The 17,778-nt window shown below is 39.6% G+C and overlaps 1 protein-coding gene across 3 annotated transcripts in view; it reads left to right on the forward strand.

Moving 5' to 3' along the window:
• Positions 1 to 17,778, forward strand: part of osbpl8 (oxysterol binding protein-like 8) — a gene marked incomplete at its 5' end in the record, with an annotated part of 54,784 nt that overhangs the window by 23,164 nt on the left and 13,842 nt on the right. For 2 of the 3 annotated variants that reach the window (XM_083907214.1, XM_083907215.1), the window contains 5 exons: positions 13,237 to 13,310; positions 15,074 to 15,154; positions 15,499 to 15,600; positions 16,174 to 16,377; positions 17,646 to 17,730. In XM_083907214.1, the coding sequence (XP_083763340.1) occupies positions 13,237 to 13,310; positions 15,074 to 15,154; positions 15,499 to 15,600; positions 16,174 to 16,377; positions 17,646 to 17,730 (546 nt within the window). Of the gene's footprint in view, positions 1 to 5,624; positions 5,791 to 13,236; positions 13,311 to 15,073; positions 15,155 to 15,498; positions 15,601 to 16,173; positions 16,378 to 17,645; positions 17,731 to 17,778 lie in introns of those variants that run through there. The other variant, XM_083907216.1, reaches the window with a different exon arrangement.

Consider the following 17,778-nt stretch of genomic DNA (forward strand, 5'->3'; position numbering starts at 1 on the left):
CAATCACTGCAGAAAACTCAGTGATTATCTTTGCCACCGCAAAAGTTGATGTTCAGTACTTGTACATAATGGACTACATGTTTCCCCTAAAGGATCTTATTCGTGTCAACTTATTGCACACTATTATTTAGTGTGATTCGTGTACTTTGTGTTTTGTATCCTCAAATGCTTACTCACATATGCTCTTTCCATGAACTATGATTTAAAGGTTAAAAACGTGCTCTACGTCACTGCTCTTCTGCTTCTAGAATTGTCTGTAATATGGTCATTATTGCATCAGTAATCAACCTGTCTTTGTGAACTCATTTAATCAGAAGACCTCATTTACACATGAGTGAGAGGCTCTCGTCCATGCAGCTGCATCTGTGTGAAAAGAGGTAGCATTAGAGCTCTCTCTGACCTCAACCCAAATTGGGTAGCCATGGCAACTGACAATACTTCAGCTTGCACTTGTTCTTATGTCCTGATGTCATTGTCTGCTCTAATTTGTTTTGTTTTTTTCATTAACATTGGTTCTCTGCAACATTCTGAGATCTATCCCTTTGTTTATGATTCAGGATTTCTTGGTTTTGATCATGTTATAATACAACATAAATGTGTGAATAGTAATAGGTAATAATGTGCCAGTCTTGAGGATCTAAAACATGCTTTTGGTAAATCAGCTCGAACGGACCAATAACTGAGGTTTATAGTAAAAGTATTTGACAGTGACATTAGGGCTGTCTCTATCTGAAATTGGGATATCCATTCAGACTTAAGGTTGTGGGGATTTCAAGATCAAATATTAAAAACCCATTGGAGTTCAAATTGTACAGCCTCGAGGCATAATAGTCTGTTTGAAGTAATTACCTAGTTGTCCAACAGAGGTCACTGTGTGCACAGACTGATTTGCATTTACTAATCTGAAGACAACAGTGATGTAATGTTGTTCTATAGAGGTTACAAACAATCATGACACCAAAGCATCTGAAAAGAGGTGTATATTTCTGCTTCTAAATCCCAGACATGAATGACGGTGTTTTTCTATCTCTTCTTTGCTTTGACTGAAGCTAGCATCAGCTGATCAGTCAGTTAGTACTGGTAGCCCTTGCTGTCACTGTAGCATCTGTCCTCAGTTTAGCACGAGAGGTCTATGAAGTAGTACTGCTCAGATGGTGTATGATACGTGAGTGTTGTTTGTTTTATTTATTTTTATCTTAGATTCGGGGGTCTGTGGGCTGGCTGCCAAGTGATTCTAATTTCTCTATGAGTTAGTGAGTACAAAAATAAACCCAGGACTCAGGAGGTTGTTTGAGGTTTCTTCAGTCTTCCTTTTAGCCTCTCCCGCTATCTCTTCCTAGATAAACGTAAAGTCTGCTTGTCTACATGTGGAGAATGTTTTAATGGAGGAAGAAGATTGGAAGACAAATTATAAAGAGAGTAAAGAGGAGGTGACCGATAACAAATGCATACAGCAGTGACGTCTGGTGAACTGAGGGGGCGAGATGGAATGCAAAGAAGTGTGAGAGCAGGGGCTAGAGTGGATTTAAGCTCAGCCTCTTGGATTATGCCCTGTCAGATAGGGTTAGCAACACGTAGGGGGGCTGGTCTTACCTGTTCCCTAAGCCACTGTCAGTCCTGTGTCTGGTCTTCCACCTATGCTTTCATCCAATGAGTGGCTGAGCTCTGGAAGGCCTAAGTGCTAATAGGGACAAGGCTTGACTGTGGAGATTCACAGCAGAGTTAGGGAAGAATCTGTGGAGGTAAACAAAGACACGGCAACATGACGGAGGATGTTTCAGCTTCGAGGCCAGAGCTTTGCTTATACGCCCAAAGGCTCGCCTGGACAGACACAACCTTAGAACACAGGCTTTAGCCTGAAAGGTATGACGTTGAAAAACGAGTGCTTGTTCGTGTTTCATGTAGCACAACACCTAAAACCTCCTTTGTCCTGGTTGTCCTTGCTGTTGTCCCTGCTCTTTTTTCGAGTGATGTAGTTCTAACAAGGACAGAAGAAAGGTCACATGGATATATAATAAACAGTGAGTGTACGTGCATTGAAGTACAGCAGACAATGCCTGTCGGCCAGTGTTAAAAAAAGCCTCTTTGTTTCAAAGCTAATCCAGAGCTTACAGGGTTTCCTTGAAGCCTTTATGTAAGACTGGAGATGTTTGTCTGCATGTGACCTACTGTCAGTGCAAATGTATCGTGTCTGGTAAATTGCTGCTCAGGGGATACTGTGTCAGTTTGTCTGCTATTCGTTAAGTGCAATGAATTATCCTCTGGTGACTGTTGTCCTTCCATTAATATATTTATATATCATTAAAAGAGTTTCAGTCACTAAAAAGTAACTTATTAGCAGAAAGTTCTTGTTTTGTTGAATTTGTTACAATAAACTAATATTCTGCTAGATAAAGTCTGGCCTTTTGGCCTTTTTAGAAGCTATGTGAGGCTACAATTTGTTCTGAGTGCTTGCATCAGCATTTTAAAAAGCTTATTATTTATGTAACCTTTATTTATACAGGTTATTCCATTGAGACATGGGGTCTCATTTTCAAGAGAGACCTGTCGAAAGTAAAATGCTAACATGCTAATGTTATACACATATTAAGTGTTCCATCCTAATTTAGTTTGTTAGCCTGCTAAACTTTGCTAATAGCTCATAGCACAAAGCACAGGCTGTTAATACCCTTGTATTTTGGTCAGTATTGGACAAATTCAAATTTAGACCAATGCCAATTCAAATTAGCTTTGATAAATTGCATTACAACTTCCTGATGTTGAACTAGAAAGACCATTGAAGGGGTTGCAAACGTTGATATATTTCAACCAGTTGGATGATAAAACATTTATTAGCAGTCCATCCAATAAATGTCAAGGTACACTGTACATCACCAAAAGCCATAAATGTCAAATCTATGATGGTGTTGTAGGAAAGGCAGGGGTTCACCACAATCTTCTGGATTCATCTGCTTGAAACCATCTGTATCAAATCTAAAGCAGTCGCCGCTCATTTTGAGGGTTAACAAAAAATGGTGCCTTTTTGGAACAAACATACTACAGTATATGCTGAGCAGAAAAGCAGAAGGGAAAAACCTTAGTCACGCGAATGCTTAGATGGGAATGAATGACAATTGTAAAGCACATGCTTGACATGGGATTGATGCAGTTTTGTAAAGGGTGGTGAGGTGTACATTTGTCAGAATTAGTACTCATTTGCAGCCTCACTGGAAAGTATTCAAGAAGTGACTGAGCTATATTTAGCAAATATCTCTCAAGTGCTTTTTAAATGCCAGTGGGCTATCAGAAATGGACCTCTCTGCAAGAAGGTTAATTAGGTCTGGGATCTGAATGATGCACTCAGAACATCCTAATTACCTGTGTTAATTAATGCACAAGAGAGAAAGCCTGCAGATTCATCACATTCATTAATCGCTCAACAGTTTTGCAAGGAGTGGCACTGTTTACCTCTTAAAGCTTAATTGGAGAATTAGTCTTCCGTGGCAGTGTGTACCACATTTGATTTAAGCCCCAATGTCAAGTATTTCCATTCTTGCAAAACACATTATTACTCACACACTGGTGTCTCTTTGCAGTATTCTTCATTTTTATTCAGTGCTCACTATCTTGTTACCTGGCATGAGCAACGGCGATGACCTCAGTTATCTTCTATGGCCTTCAGCACAACAACTAAGTTTTCTTGCTATCAACTGAAAACAATGTAGCCTTGATACTAAAGATGAATCCTGACAAATCAGCTTTTGTCTGCTTTTCGCCACATTTATCCCTGAAGACACAGCAAGACTTGCACCATGGAAACAACTCTGGGAAACTATCTGCTAACAAGGCGATATACAGTCATTGTCACTTGGTCACAGAGAGTGAATCTTGTTTTAGCACTATTTAACTCTAGGAGAAGCACACGTCTCAGTGAAGTTGCTTCTTTCAAATGACAGTTAATGTAAATCTGGATACTGACTCAAATACAAGCTAAATCTAGTATGCAGTAAATATATTGGAACACAAAGATAGAGTTAAAGGGATACTTCACCGATTTGAATGTGGCTTTGTATTGCTAGAATAGCAGTAGTATTTCTTTTAGAAAATGTGCTTCCCTCCCTCAGTTTTTCACTGAGTTGTAAAAAAATCTGTTTTCCATTTTCAAAATGTGCCCTACTGTGATGCAAAACGTGTCATTTGACTCACAGTAGGGCACATTTGGATAAGGGAAAACTGATTTATTTACAAGTCAGGGAAAAACTGAGGGAGGGAAGCACATTTTCTAAAAAAATACTACTGCTATTCTAGCAAAACAAAGCCACATTTTCATCAAGGTTGTCTGGTGTTAACAAAGCGATTCCTTCTGTCCTCAATAGAGTTGTATGTTTTGTTGTTATATCTGTTTGTCTGTGTGATAGAGTGTCTGTGTTTGTCTGGTCTGATGATTGCATTCTTGGAGTATGATTATTAAGAAGAGTAAAGAGAATACATAACAGTTATCTTGAAGGGGAATTTCATGGCTGCTTTTTGTAACCTATTGACTCGCCACCTTCGAATAGCCTGATGAAGCCAGCATTTGATTGAATTTAGGTTTTAATACAGTGTTTCCATGCACAATTACTGTATGTTTTACACACTTCATTCTCTCCATATATAGAAATCAATTTTGATTGCTACATGTTGAACAGTTAACAGTGTTTCCCACAGCACTAGTTATGATTTGTAGATGCTGTCTGCCGGTACTAGGCAGACAGAACCTTTGTTTAGTGACAAAGTTTTGGCATCAGTACAGCAGATAGGCTGCTACCATTTCACTCCTTGTGGCTCTGCTTGTTATCATTTTAGCCTGCAGCACTGATATCGCTTCATTCAACAGTCACACACTCTGCTTCGTGGGTGAAAGGCAAGAATATCACTATTCACGAGTATGGCTCATACAGAGGAAATCTGTTGAGACTCCAACAAGTGTTGTGATTATATTGAGGAATTAAGATATAGTAACATGTTTTTAATCCAAAATGGGATTTTGTGTTGAGTCTGTAGCCTTTTGCCAATATCTTTTTTTTTAACATTGTGCACTGATAACAGAGGAGTGGTTGTTGAAATTAATTCAGCTTTACCAATATTTATATATTTCATACCATGCTAGACGTCATGCAGGCAGGCTACTTGATGACTAATCCACTGAAATAAGGTGGAAAAGCAGTGACGTGTCTCTTTTGAATCTACAATAATTAATTAAAAACGGAGTGGAGAGATTGAAAGATGAGGTATGAAACATACGGACTATTTTCTAGCTACGATGCAGCTCTCCTGTCCATCCGGAGGAGAGGGAGTAGGAGGGGCTCAGCTTATTCGTTATTAAGTACTTGCAGGCTGCTGCTCTCACACACACTTGCAGAGAGAAAGAGAGTGTGACTGAGGAAGCGTAGTGGAGAGCAGCATACTGCAATGCTTCAGTGCCGGGTTTCTCAGATACTGTGTGTTTGTGTGCATGTTTTTGTTTGTTGATTTCTTCTCTCATACAATATCTGCGTGGGACAGAACGGACTGTTACCCCTCCCCTTCCTCAACCTTGTCTCCTCGAGTTTTCTTACCTTAGCACCACCCCACTTCCCCTGCCACCTTACTTCCCATCAAGGGAGCTGCACACCAGCCCCATGATGAAAGAGGAGGGCCTGCTGAGTCGTCGCCGTTTCTCCACCTGCGGCGGAACGGCATCGCTTCGACCCCCACATCCGGATGGCCGGAAACTCATCCGCAATGCCTCCTTTGGAGGCTATAACGAGTTGTCGCCTATCTCACTGCCAGGTTGGTTTATAAAAATGTGGAGATGGAGCTTCACATTGGGACGTGTTGCTGGACCGTTACCTTTAGTTTTTCCTTTTGATGTATTACCATCTCTGTAGCAGTGATTTTAGTGACTTGTCTTTTAGTGTTTGTTGTTGTGGATTGTTGACATATGACTATGGTCTGTACTTTAAAGCTGCAGTGTGTAACTTTAGGTGATTTTTGTTGTTGTGTTGTTTCTGTTGTTGTTGTTTCTGTTGCTGATATTATACTGCCTCTTGTTTGGTTTTCATGAACAGAAACAATGGTACATTATATAAATGCTGCAACAATATCCTTCATATATCAGACCAGACTAAGGGAGCATTTGTGTGTATACAGTGGCAGTGCACGGGTGGACGTGTACAAGAAACATTTATCAAGTTAAATTGCCGAATTACTGTTTTTTGTTGTTGTTTTTTTAGCAGAATTCACCCATTTTACATGGCTGCTTCTTAATGTCATAGTTCAATCCAAGTGCATGTCTCTATGAGATCCAAATACAGCTATACAGAGATGCACAGAGAGAGTCTTGTGGAACTGATTGGCTCAGTCAGCATTGTGTTAATGAATTTGACAATGCTTTCAATGTAATGGACAATTGTTTGTATTAAGTTACGCAGTTTTAAATGAACATGGTTGTTGTGATCTGTATTCATATCTAATTTGGGACAGTCTTTGGTTTCAGAGAAAGTATTTTGACACATTTCACACACTTCAAAATATGTTATAATGTATAACGTTACCATAAACGTTATAAAAGTTATACAAGGTGTGCAGGTTTAGGTGGACGTGCAGTGGAAAAGCTCTCAGTCGGCTCTACTCCCAAATCTGGTTACCTCTGGTTTAAAAAAAAAAAAAAACATCATGATGCTGGTCAAAATACTAAAGAAGCTTCAAAATAAGTACTTGACTCAAATGGCCTTCTCTCCTCAAAGTTGGACTTGTTAATGGAGGATGCAATTTAAAACAGTCAGTGCAGACTTCTCTAATGAATGAGGCAGGACTTTGGCTTTAGCTCAGCTCCGCTGATTTGGTGTCATGTTCCACTTTTCATGCAGTGATAATAATCCTCCTTTTTTTAGAAGTACTCAAAAACCCCAGAACATTTAGGATTAATGAGTTTAGTGTTCATTTGTGAGAGCTCTGCCTTTGTCTGTCCTGCTCACGGACACAGACCTGGAGGCAGACAGATGCCACAAGAGCTTTTGAGAGAGTGGATGTTCTCTGTTCCACCTTTGCAGATGCCAGTTTTAATCCACCAACTGTGCACCAAAGTCTTTTTTTCAGCAACACCCTGCCACACTTCTTTTTTTTTTCAGAAATGCAGCCTCATCTCCCCTGGTACAAACTGTTTACTTTGCTGTTTACCACAGAGATATCAATCTGCAATGTCATTGTTTTGCTCAAGGGCACCCTAGCAGCATCAGCAGCTGTCTAGGGAAGAGAAAGTGTTCATCATCGTGTTTCTCTCTGCAGACCTTTCCATGACTTGAGCTGGTGACCTTTTGGCCACAAGGCAACTTGTTCCATGTCTAAAGCAGCACTGTCTCCAGTGATACAGATATTTCATGCTGCAAGAGGTTGTCTGAGTCATTGTGGGGTTTTTTCCCCTCAGTCACCTCCCAGTCTTGTCTCCAATTCATCATTGTTAGATAGTGTTTTAACAGGCGTCGGCTTAGAGACAAACGAAGGTGAAGGTGACAGCTGGTGCCGGCAGGTTGTATTTGCTCACTTTCTGTCTTTTTTACTTTCCCGTATGTATTCTCAGTTTTTTTTGCACCCACATATCCTCCTCAGTAGTGTCTGTTGTCATGATTTACATTCAGGATTTGTGCTTATTTAGAAAACAGCTTTTTTTTGTTCCACATTGTGGCCATAATTAGGGTCTGAGCACAAGGTGCGTTTTTTTTATATAGCACCAAATTAGTCCATCAACAAAATATATGTTGGATTATTTTAGGGCTGCAACAATGATTCCAGTATTCATCAGTGACTTCTTTGATAATTAGTTGCTGTATAAGTAAAGCAATTTCTGTAATTGAGCTTCTTCAAAGTCAATGTGTCCTGGTTTCTTTGTTCCTCTTTGACAGTAAGAGACAAAACATTTGAAGACATCACTTTGAGATCTTTTGATCAGCAAAATACTCATAATTGTAATATATACTCATACTAATAAATGATTGTCAGCTGCAGCTCTAATTATCTTAAATCAGAATTGTCTGATATCTAATGATTGGTTTTGTGGTTACAATTTATCACAGGGTGTAGATACACTGTATACCTTTATGTACTATATTTAAATATATGACACCTAAAACCTCTAATTATTTAAGGTTAACATTGCTGATGCCTAGTACTAACATAACACGTTTCAGTTTAATGCCAGTCAGGACAAGTTCACCGCCTAACCACTAGTTGTACATGAAATGATTTTGAACCCCACTAACTCTTGCTTTATCCCTTTCACAACCCCTTGCTTTATGTGCTTGGATGTCCAATATAAAGAATGGCAGTCCTTCTTTCATTTGATCCTGCTTCTAAAATATTATAGACCCTAGAAGAGTAAGCAATTGCCTGATGTCTTTACCAAGGATCAAGGAGAGGTCAGCATCTAACAGTGCGCAGCATGAACCCAGGTGAACTATAATTATATAACCATTTCAAAACAGCAGCCATGACAATAACTTCTAGCCTAATGCACCTCACTCTCATCCAGACACATCCTGTTTGAAATATCACCCGTGAGATAATAGGCTTTTGTCTCGTCAAGCTCTCTGTGTGCAGACAGAATAACAGCATGGCCCTTATAACGGGGTTTGAGCAGCTAAATTTCAGCTATTATTGTTTGTTAGTGAACTATGATACAGGCTGCCTTGGAAACCCAGACTGAGCTGTGCTACTTTGACTTAAAATGACTAAAATTACGACTGCTGGAAAATGACTGAAACCTGTGCGAGATGTGGTCTGTGTGCTTCCAGCTGTTTTGTTTATTGTTGTTTCCTGTGTAGTCATCAATTAAGTGCAAGGGGAAATTGATTTGGAGGTTTTAAATGGTGTATGCAGAAAGCTAATTAGAGGTTGGAAAAAAGCCACGTCACTGTGGTGACTGTGGTCTATAATTAGATGGAATCTCGACTCCTCTTCTGTGCTGCAAGTTGGAACATTGACCATTAGGATAAGATGTGTTTTTGAATATTTGTCTTTGTCTAAGTACAGAAGTAGGCTGTAGATATACTGTATACAAAAAAATAAAATAAATACACACTGTCTTTTACCGCTCTTAAACCACTTAGTTGGTCAAAAGATATTTGTCCTGATGCATTTACCTTAGCTACAACTAGCAGTTTGAAGAATTTACAAGGATTCCTGTGCTTAGTGAAGCATGTATGTAATGTATCGTATCCCCTTTGCCGATAATGATCCAGTGATTATAGCCATATAGTATTGGACCAATACCAATACTAGTATTGTATTGTATCAGTTCATCCCTTGTACTTCACACTAGTGCCTTACAGCAAGGGATGGATATTATGAGAATATTGATACCGATACTGATGTTGATAATGCTTGGAGGAAGAGTGTACATCAGACTGGTATAGATTTAAAAAACAAAAAAACAAACATATAAGTGGGATTAAGTCAGATGTAAAGTGATTTGAATTAGTATTAGATGAACATGTCAGTATATATTTGCCTCTGCCTCATGTGAGCCACCCCTGCAATCTAACTGAATACACATCTACCAATCACTTTAAACTCAGGACCAAATTGTTTTCACTCACCCCCCCCCCCCCCCCCCCTTCTCCCTGAAACAGACGTGCTGTCTCTCATTTGTATGAATGTAGGAATGAGTCAAAATAGAAGCCAACACTGTTGCCATGGCAAGTTTCTCACAGTCACCATCACTCAAGCAATTTGCCCCTTAAAAGTGATGTATTCTGGGCTAACAGCTTTACCCTCCATGTGTTGTGCGTAGGACACTTGTTTCTATGGCAGCGTTTACATTTTCAACAAAATACTTGCATTATATACTCATATAATTGTACTCTTATAAAAAGACATTCATTGTGAAAGCAGCACAGTAAATTGGGAATTGTTACGGTAGCAACAAAGGAGTCATTTTAACACTCGCTCTATTTAGGACCAAATGTACTGCAGAATAAGGTTGAATCGCACTCTTTTTATTATTATATTAACATGTATTATTATTCATTTCATATTTTTTAGCTATTTCTATCTTGCTGTTTTTCCTCAATATCTGTAGCACTCTCTCTCTCTCTCTCCCCCTCCCCCTCCTTCCTCCATCTATGATCTTTGATGCACAGTGAGATCACTGCAGCTCCAGTTTCTAGATTCCAAACCCTCTAGTCAGTCTGCAGTGGGACGTGATTCCCGTACTGCCCCAGTACTGAGACATTGTTTACATGACATAAGGAAAACGAATTATTGTCTGAAGACACTGGACTTTTTGAAACCGTGTAAACATGTTGGTGTGACTAAAATGTAATTTCTCTAACTAATACCCAGATAATCTGAGAGGGAGTCAAATTATTACCGCACATTCACCTACAGTACACCAGGGTTTCTCTGTCCTGGTCCTGGGGAGCCACTGGTTTTAGATGTTTTCCCTGCTCAACCACACTTGATTCAAATGGTCAGCTCGTAAGTAAGCTCTGCTGAAGCCTGATAACGACCCATTTGTTTGAATCAGGTGTGTTGGAGCAGGGAAACATCTAAAACATGCAGGACAGTGGCTCCACAGGACCAGGAGTGGGAAACCCTGACCTACACCTTCAGTTGGTCCAGAGTGGGACCTAAATTGTCCTGGGTGATCTGCTCACGTGCCATAGTTCCCCCCACAGTTTTAAACCTGGTATTACGAGAAAAAGCCTGTACGCAGAAGAATTAGACAACAGCGTCCGAAGCATGGAGTAATTCAGCCCGGTACATTTTTTTGGACTGATAAGAAGACCAATTTTTTAAATGTATTAATTTAAAGTTCATGGGCGGTAGGAAGCCTTGGATTTCTAGGCTCAACATGCTATCAACTATAGCTGCAGGATAAACTGAAAAGCCTAGTCAGTGGTCCAATTGAAAGGCGTGGTAATTGAGCTGTGCAGTTCTGGGCTGAATTTAGCAAGATCTCTGCCCTTCCAGACTTAAAAATAGAGCAGGTGATGCAGCTGCCACAGCCTCCTGGGAAGGTGGAGTCTGACCTTTGCTCATCTTTCCAGTGTCACCATTAGAAAGAAAAAACAAAAGCTGAGCTTTCCTCCTTCAAGTCTACCAATAACATTCCCTGTTAATTGGTTTCATTGTAGTTGACCTCCGCCAAGGAGTTCGCCGGAGTTTGTTTGTCTGTCTGTCTGTCTGTTAGCAACATAACTCCAAAAGTCATGGACGGATTTGGATGAAACAGGAAATGTCTTCAATGAAACCAGGAACAAGTGATTACATTTTGGGCATGGTCCGTAGTTGTAGGGTGCTGAGCTGCCTTGGTGGAGGCCTGCGCTCTCTGAGTGCTTTTCTAGTTTTTGGATGCTTTTGTTGTGGGAAAACCGATTGAAAGGTTATAAAAGAAAATGAACTGCAGTGCTATGTTAAATGTTGTGACAACTATAACTATAAGAGCGTTGAGCTGTCACAATCTTTATTATTTCATAAATCATCCTTATTTAAAAGGCCAGTGGTGTGGAGGAGTGACATCCTTAAGTGTCTCCAATTGTAATGGATCACCAAGTGGTCTTGAGTTAAGTTATTCATAATTCCTGCCTAATGTGAACTGACTGAACATTAGCATACATTTACTCTAAAATACTATCAGGCTAACATATATCATACTAATATACAGTATAAGTAGTACCTTATGTTAGCTTTGGAGAGAGCAGCAACATTCAATTCTCTCATATATATTTGCCTGTCTACTGTACATGTTAATGAATGTTGTGTTTTATTATCACCCTGTGTTTAGCTGTATGAGGTTGAATTGCTCTCGAGTTGTTCTCCAGCTGAAGTTGGCATGGAGATGTGTCTTTTAAGTGGCCACAGATGGTCAGGTGGGACTGTGAATATCCCACTGAACTGAAGCTCACATTACAACGCATTTATAGGCCACCAAAGACGAGAGCGTGTCTTTAATTCCTTGATGTAGATCACTGAAGTTGCTCTGATGCAGTTCAGCACAGTGTAACTGTGATGCTGGATGTAATCTCAATACAAATACTCCTGTTTGTAGTCAATCTTTGTAGAGCATATAGTCCATATAGTGTCTGGGTTAATACTTTGATGGCGTCATTCAAGTCACTGAAGTGATCTTGAACAAAACCTGCATGTTTCATTGATACGTTCTCCTGAGCAGAAGTTTTTTTTTTACTCCAGATCTGAGATAAATGGTATTGCAACAATGACCTTTGATATTGTTTTACTGCCCTAGCATTAAGTCATAACTCTATGCAGCATTTTGTGACCATGGCAGTTCAAGAAATCATTCACCTTTGCAAGCACTTATGTATCTTTTCACAATCATTGTTATTTTCCCTTTATATTGTATTGTTGAAAAACACTGCTGGTAATTGAAGAAGCAGAGCAAATAAGGCAGGTCAATCCATTAAAACTGTATATGACAAATAATGTATGTGAAAATGATCCATCGGTGACATTTTTATTTCCCAAAAAACTGTCCTTCAAAGGGATAGGTCGAGTTAATTGATCTAGTGGGCTGTTGCTGCCTTGTTAGGTAAGTTTTTATCACTAAGGTATATCCAAACTAAGGATTTCAAACATCAAAGACACAAGATAACACATTTAAACGTATTGGTGGAGGAAACAGCTGGTTAACAACTCCTATGTGTCATAATAAAAAGAAATGCTGATTTTCTTCATGGACTTTGGTGCCGGAGAGCACCAAGTTTACAGTTTACAGCTTGAAAAGACTGTCTAACTTTGCCTTCTGTCCCTGCTGGCAGCCATGTTATCGGTGCCCTGTTGGCTGGTTCACAGCAATTTGACTCAGAGGCGTTCTTGACTAGTCGGTGCTTATATTTCAATACTTCACACTTAAACCTACACTATCCCTTTAAGAATGAACACTGTGTTGTCTGCACTGCAATGCTGCTGTAGAAATACTAATGATTATTTTGCAGCAAACACATGCACATGTTTTGTTTCTTAAAGCAAATGACTCATCAAATGAGATGGGGCTCTTTTAAAAAATCTGAGCCAACGCAGCAGTTCTTTCAGTGAATATCGATGGCGTTTGGGTAGGTGACGGAAACAAATCAAATATTTAAAGGCTCTCTGTCACCTTGAGACCACCAGTGCTAAGATCTCAGTGGGGAATCTGTTGCCGGGGTTATAGTAAGGCAGTGCACAGGGACACACCGAGGGACTGAGTGTGTCCTCATGCTTCTTCTTTTTTTCTGACAGGTTTTGAGAGAGGGAAGGAGGATCTCTTGCCACTGCCTTTGAAAGAGGACTCACAATCCATATCTAAAAGCAAGGTGAGACACAGATATGTTCTGTAATGTGTAATCCAGAGACCAGAGAATATGGGAATAGTTTCATGACTTCTTTCCTTTTTTTCACAGTCTAGCCTCAGGCGTAAGATAGCCTACATTGAAATGACTCGCACATTACATTCACTCTTCTATGCATCAAACACTCACCAGTTGAAACTCAAACTCAGCCCTCCTCCTTTCTGTCAGGGTCCTTATCAAATATGTTTATCATTGCAAATGTGGGTGTTACAGCAGAGACACTTGCGTCAGACTGGAATCTAATTAAAAATCTGTCGTGATTATACAGACTAATCATTTTGGACTTTAGCCTCCCTGAAAATCACAAGATTTTGATGAATCTGTGTGTGAGACTTGGGTTAATCTGAAGATTCTGCTTTAAAGTAGCAGAGCTGAGTCATAGCTGTCTTTCCATCGATCTCCACAGGGAACAGCACAGTCTCAGCCAAAAGAAACTCTAAAGGAAGGTAGAAGAAGGATTATATGTCAAAGAGTTCAGCTTCTGCCCATTATCATTTACCCTCTATGTTTCTCCAAGGCTGCCTGTGGACATATATACGCCCATAAGTAGCCCCTGCTGTAGAATCCCCACGCACACTCTTGTGAAAGGAACTAGCAGAGACGTACCTGCACTGGCACTTATTTGCTTTATTTTGCTATTCAGCTAAACATGAGACTCACTGATACTTGGATTGCACACAGTCAGAGGGAGTTGCACATTATTGAGGTTATATATAAGATGTTCAAAGATATTGGGAGCTTTGCCCCTCCTCTTTCTCCTGCTCCCCAGCGACTCTAAGTTGCCAGGTAGTTTAGTTTGAGGAATTAATCACTTTCTTTCAAACAGGAAGACGGATCTATGCAGAGCTACACTCGTATACATTTTCCTCAACATACTGCATTTTCAGGCTGCACGTTACCTGCAAATGCATTTCCATTGTTATCAGCGAAACGAATATTACGATTTAATATGTTTCCCTAATCTCTGATGTCATAGTCGACTCGATACAACGCATTTCTTACATATCGCTCCTTTAAATGAGGATTCACCCGCTCACTTTACCCATGCTGCACTCGTACAGATACATTTATTCTATACATACTACCGTTCAAAGGTTTGGGGTCACCTATACAATTTTTTTGTGTTTTCTATTAAAACTCACACTTTTATTCATCAAAAGAGTTGCAAAATGAATATAAAATATAGTCACAACATTGACAAGATTTGAAATAATGATTTTTATTCAAAATAATAATTTTGCCCTTCAAAATTTCTTCTAACGCGATTAGCAAACACAATGTACCATTAGAACACTGGAAATGTGCCTCTATACACCTATGTACACAAGAAAACAGACGTTTGCAGCTAGAATAGTCGTTTACCACATTAACAATGTATAGAGTGTATTTCTGATTCATTTAATGTTATATTCATTGAAAAAAAAAAATTCCTTCAAAAATAAGGACATTTGTAAGTGACCCCAAACTTTTGAATGGTAGTGTATATTACTCTCATTTTATTCCCTGTCCTTTTTTTTTTATATTTTCACCAAAGTTGATATTTTAATTTCCTTGTATGAACATACAATGGGTTTAAAATGTCTTACTCTGTGGTAATAATTGTCAGACTTGTTTGAGTAGTGTTTTATTTTTGAGCTCAGCATGACACATTAACGTGAAAAGTGAAATATCTTCCCATCACTGACAGTTTTTTTGTTAGCGAATAATCCGTCTTCTCTCCTCCACAGTCTGAAACAAAGTTGTACAATGGCTCAGACAAGGATGTGTCAGCGTCTGGAGGAAAGCTCACCAAGAAAGAGTCTCTCAAGGTAAATCAGCTTAAATCCACTTAAGTCCAGAGTATCCAGACTCTAATTCTAAATATAAGTGCACCTACTGTATATGGAGTCTCGTAAAGCTTGTAGTGGGCTGTTATTTCACAGTTTGTAAGTCATTATGCATAAAGTATAAACTCTGCACCTCAGCAGAGTCACCAAAGGTACATCACAGACAGGATACATAAATGATGCAGCAGACACCCCACACTGCAGTCAGGAGGGACCAGAGACATGAGTGTGATTCCACTGACAAATATAACTGTGAGATATTTTTACTCGCTGTAGTTGTGTTGACTGATCCAAGCCTTTTTTCTCCTTCTGTGTTCTCCCTGTAGGTGCAGAAGAAGAACTACAGGGAAGAAAAGAAGAGGGCAACCAAGGAGCTGCTCAGTACCATCACTGATCCTTCTGTCATCGTCATGGCCGACTGGCTAAAGGTGAAAACCAGAGCTGGTCCCTGCCCACATTTAGTTTGACTTATATCTATATATCGGCGAATTTACTATCAGACTTAAATTGACACTGACACAATGGGCCCTTTGTACAGAAGCCATTTTGCGAGCTCGTGGTAGGACTGTCAGGAGTGTAAATAATTCAATGAATGACGGTGAAGTTCTTTTTAGCTTCATCAGTTTCAGTGTGTTTCAGTGTTATTAAAAATGTCCTAATGGCTGTTGGTCAAAAGGCACATTTGGCTTGATTATCTTGGTCCTTTTCACGTCTTTATAGGCAGTAAATATCACACATTCTGCTAAAGTAATAATTACATGACAAAATAATAAATCTGCAACTTTTATAATGCATTTACTTGGTGCACAAAGTCAAAATGAGCATTTGTCACCTGGCCAAAGGAAGCAAACTAATAAATATGAAATAAATAAATCACTGGAAGCATGTTTATCATAATGTTGACAACAGTTAACGTTTCCGTGCCCTGCGTAGTGTAATTTAGAGAGAATGTTTGCTCACATAAAACTTCATAATATCTTGTGTTTGTGTTTCCACTCTAGATCCGTGGCACTCTGAAGAGCTGGACCAAACTGTGGTGTGTGCTGAAGCCTGGCGTCCTTCTCATCTATAAAACCCACAAAAACGGCCAGTGGGTGGGAACGGTGCTGCTCAACGCCTGTGAGCTGATCGAGAGGCCTTCTAAGAAGGACGGATTCTGCTTCAAGCTCTTCCACCCACTGGAACAGTCTATCTGGGCTGTCAAGGTCAGAATAAAAGCATGTGTCCTGTGTTTGGAACTGAAATAAATGAATTGCTAGTGTTTTTAATGGTATTTATGTAGTCAGTTCACCTCACGGAGTGGGAGTTAAGTATTGTTTTTAGTGGCTGTGTGTGTCTGTTTGTTTGTGCTTCCACACTTATACTTGCCAATATGACCAACAGAGACCGCCAGAGGCTTGTTTTGTGTGAATGGGTGAAGTCTGCCATTTGTGATTGCCTTGTTAGATGATGATTTTCAGCACAAACTACACTTTTATATTTGACATGTTAAGTAGAGAAATCTCAACAGGAGAGCAGTCTGACACATCTTAAAGACACACAGTGCCGTCAAACTCTCTTTGGAGCAGATGCTGTGATTTTAGGACTCTTCCATTCACTCCCACAGAACTAAAAGTCTAGTGTTTTTTTAAACAAAATCATTTATTCAGAGTAGATATTCCTCTCACAGAGACTCCTTCTAAAAGCACATGGGTTAGGATTAACCCTAACCCTTTCCCTGATAATAGTCAGGCTTTCTACATGTTTACAGTCATTATGCTAGGCTAAGCTGTAGTAGCTAACCTTATAGTTATTGTAACTATGCAAACAGCATCATTCTTCTCACCTAACCCAAGACAAATACGTCCCTAATAGCCATTTTAGTACTTCTAAACATGCCATACATTGGTTTTGTTTATCATGTGATTGTGTTGATGTAAATCTCCTTATGAATTATGATGGATTGATAAGGGAAAACAAGACAAGAGAAATGATGCCATTGGTTCGTTATGGTGATGAGTTCAGCCTGTTTTGCTTTCCAATTATGAATGGAACAAAGAGACAATCAGGAGATCATGGGTTTTCTATTTGCTCCTGTGTTTTGCAGCTGCGCTCCTTCATCCACTCCAACTGTGATTTGGTTTTCCTCATTGGTCTCTCATTTCAAGTATTTTCCCTTTTGTTGGAGCCATGAAAAGGCTTGAATCCCAATGATCGTCCTGTATGTGTAGATCGCAGCGTTTCATTCTCCTCTTCACTATTAAAACTATTAAAATAAACCCTTCACACATTCAGCCACTGTCACATCTGTCCCCTCCTGAAGACCATTTACATTGAGAGTCCACATTTCATCTCTATTTGCACATATAAATGATGTAAACAGATGAACAAAGGCGACAAAGCATAATGAGATCTACATAACAAAAACATGTCATCCCTTCACCGATTAAGACCCTGACTTAAACCAACACATCTCAACTCTTGCTCTCAACAGGGTCCTAAAGGAGAAGCAGTGGGCTCCATCACGCAGCCATTACCCAGCAGCCACCTCATCTTCCGTGCTGCCTCCGAGTCCGATGGTAAAAGACAGGCTGTCATTCACACTTAAGCTATTAGTCTGCGTCATC

The sequence above is a fragment of the Microchirus variegatus genome, assembly GCF_963457635.1.
Source record: "Microchirus variegatus genome assembly, chromosome: 20".
NCBI classification, from domain to species: Eukaryota; Metazoa; Chordata; class Actinopteri; order Pleuronectiformes; family Soleidae; genus Microchirus; species Microchirus variegatus.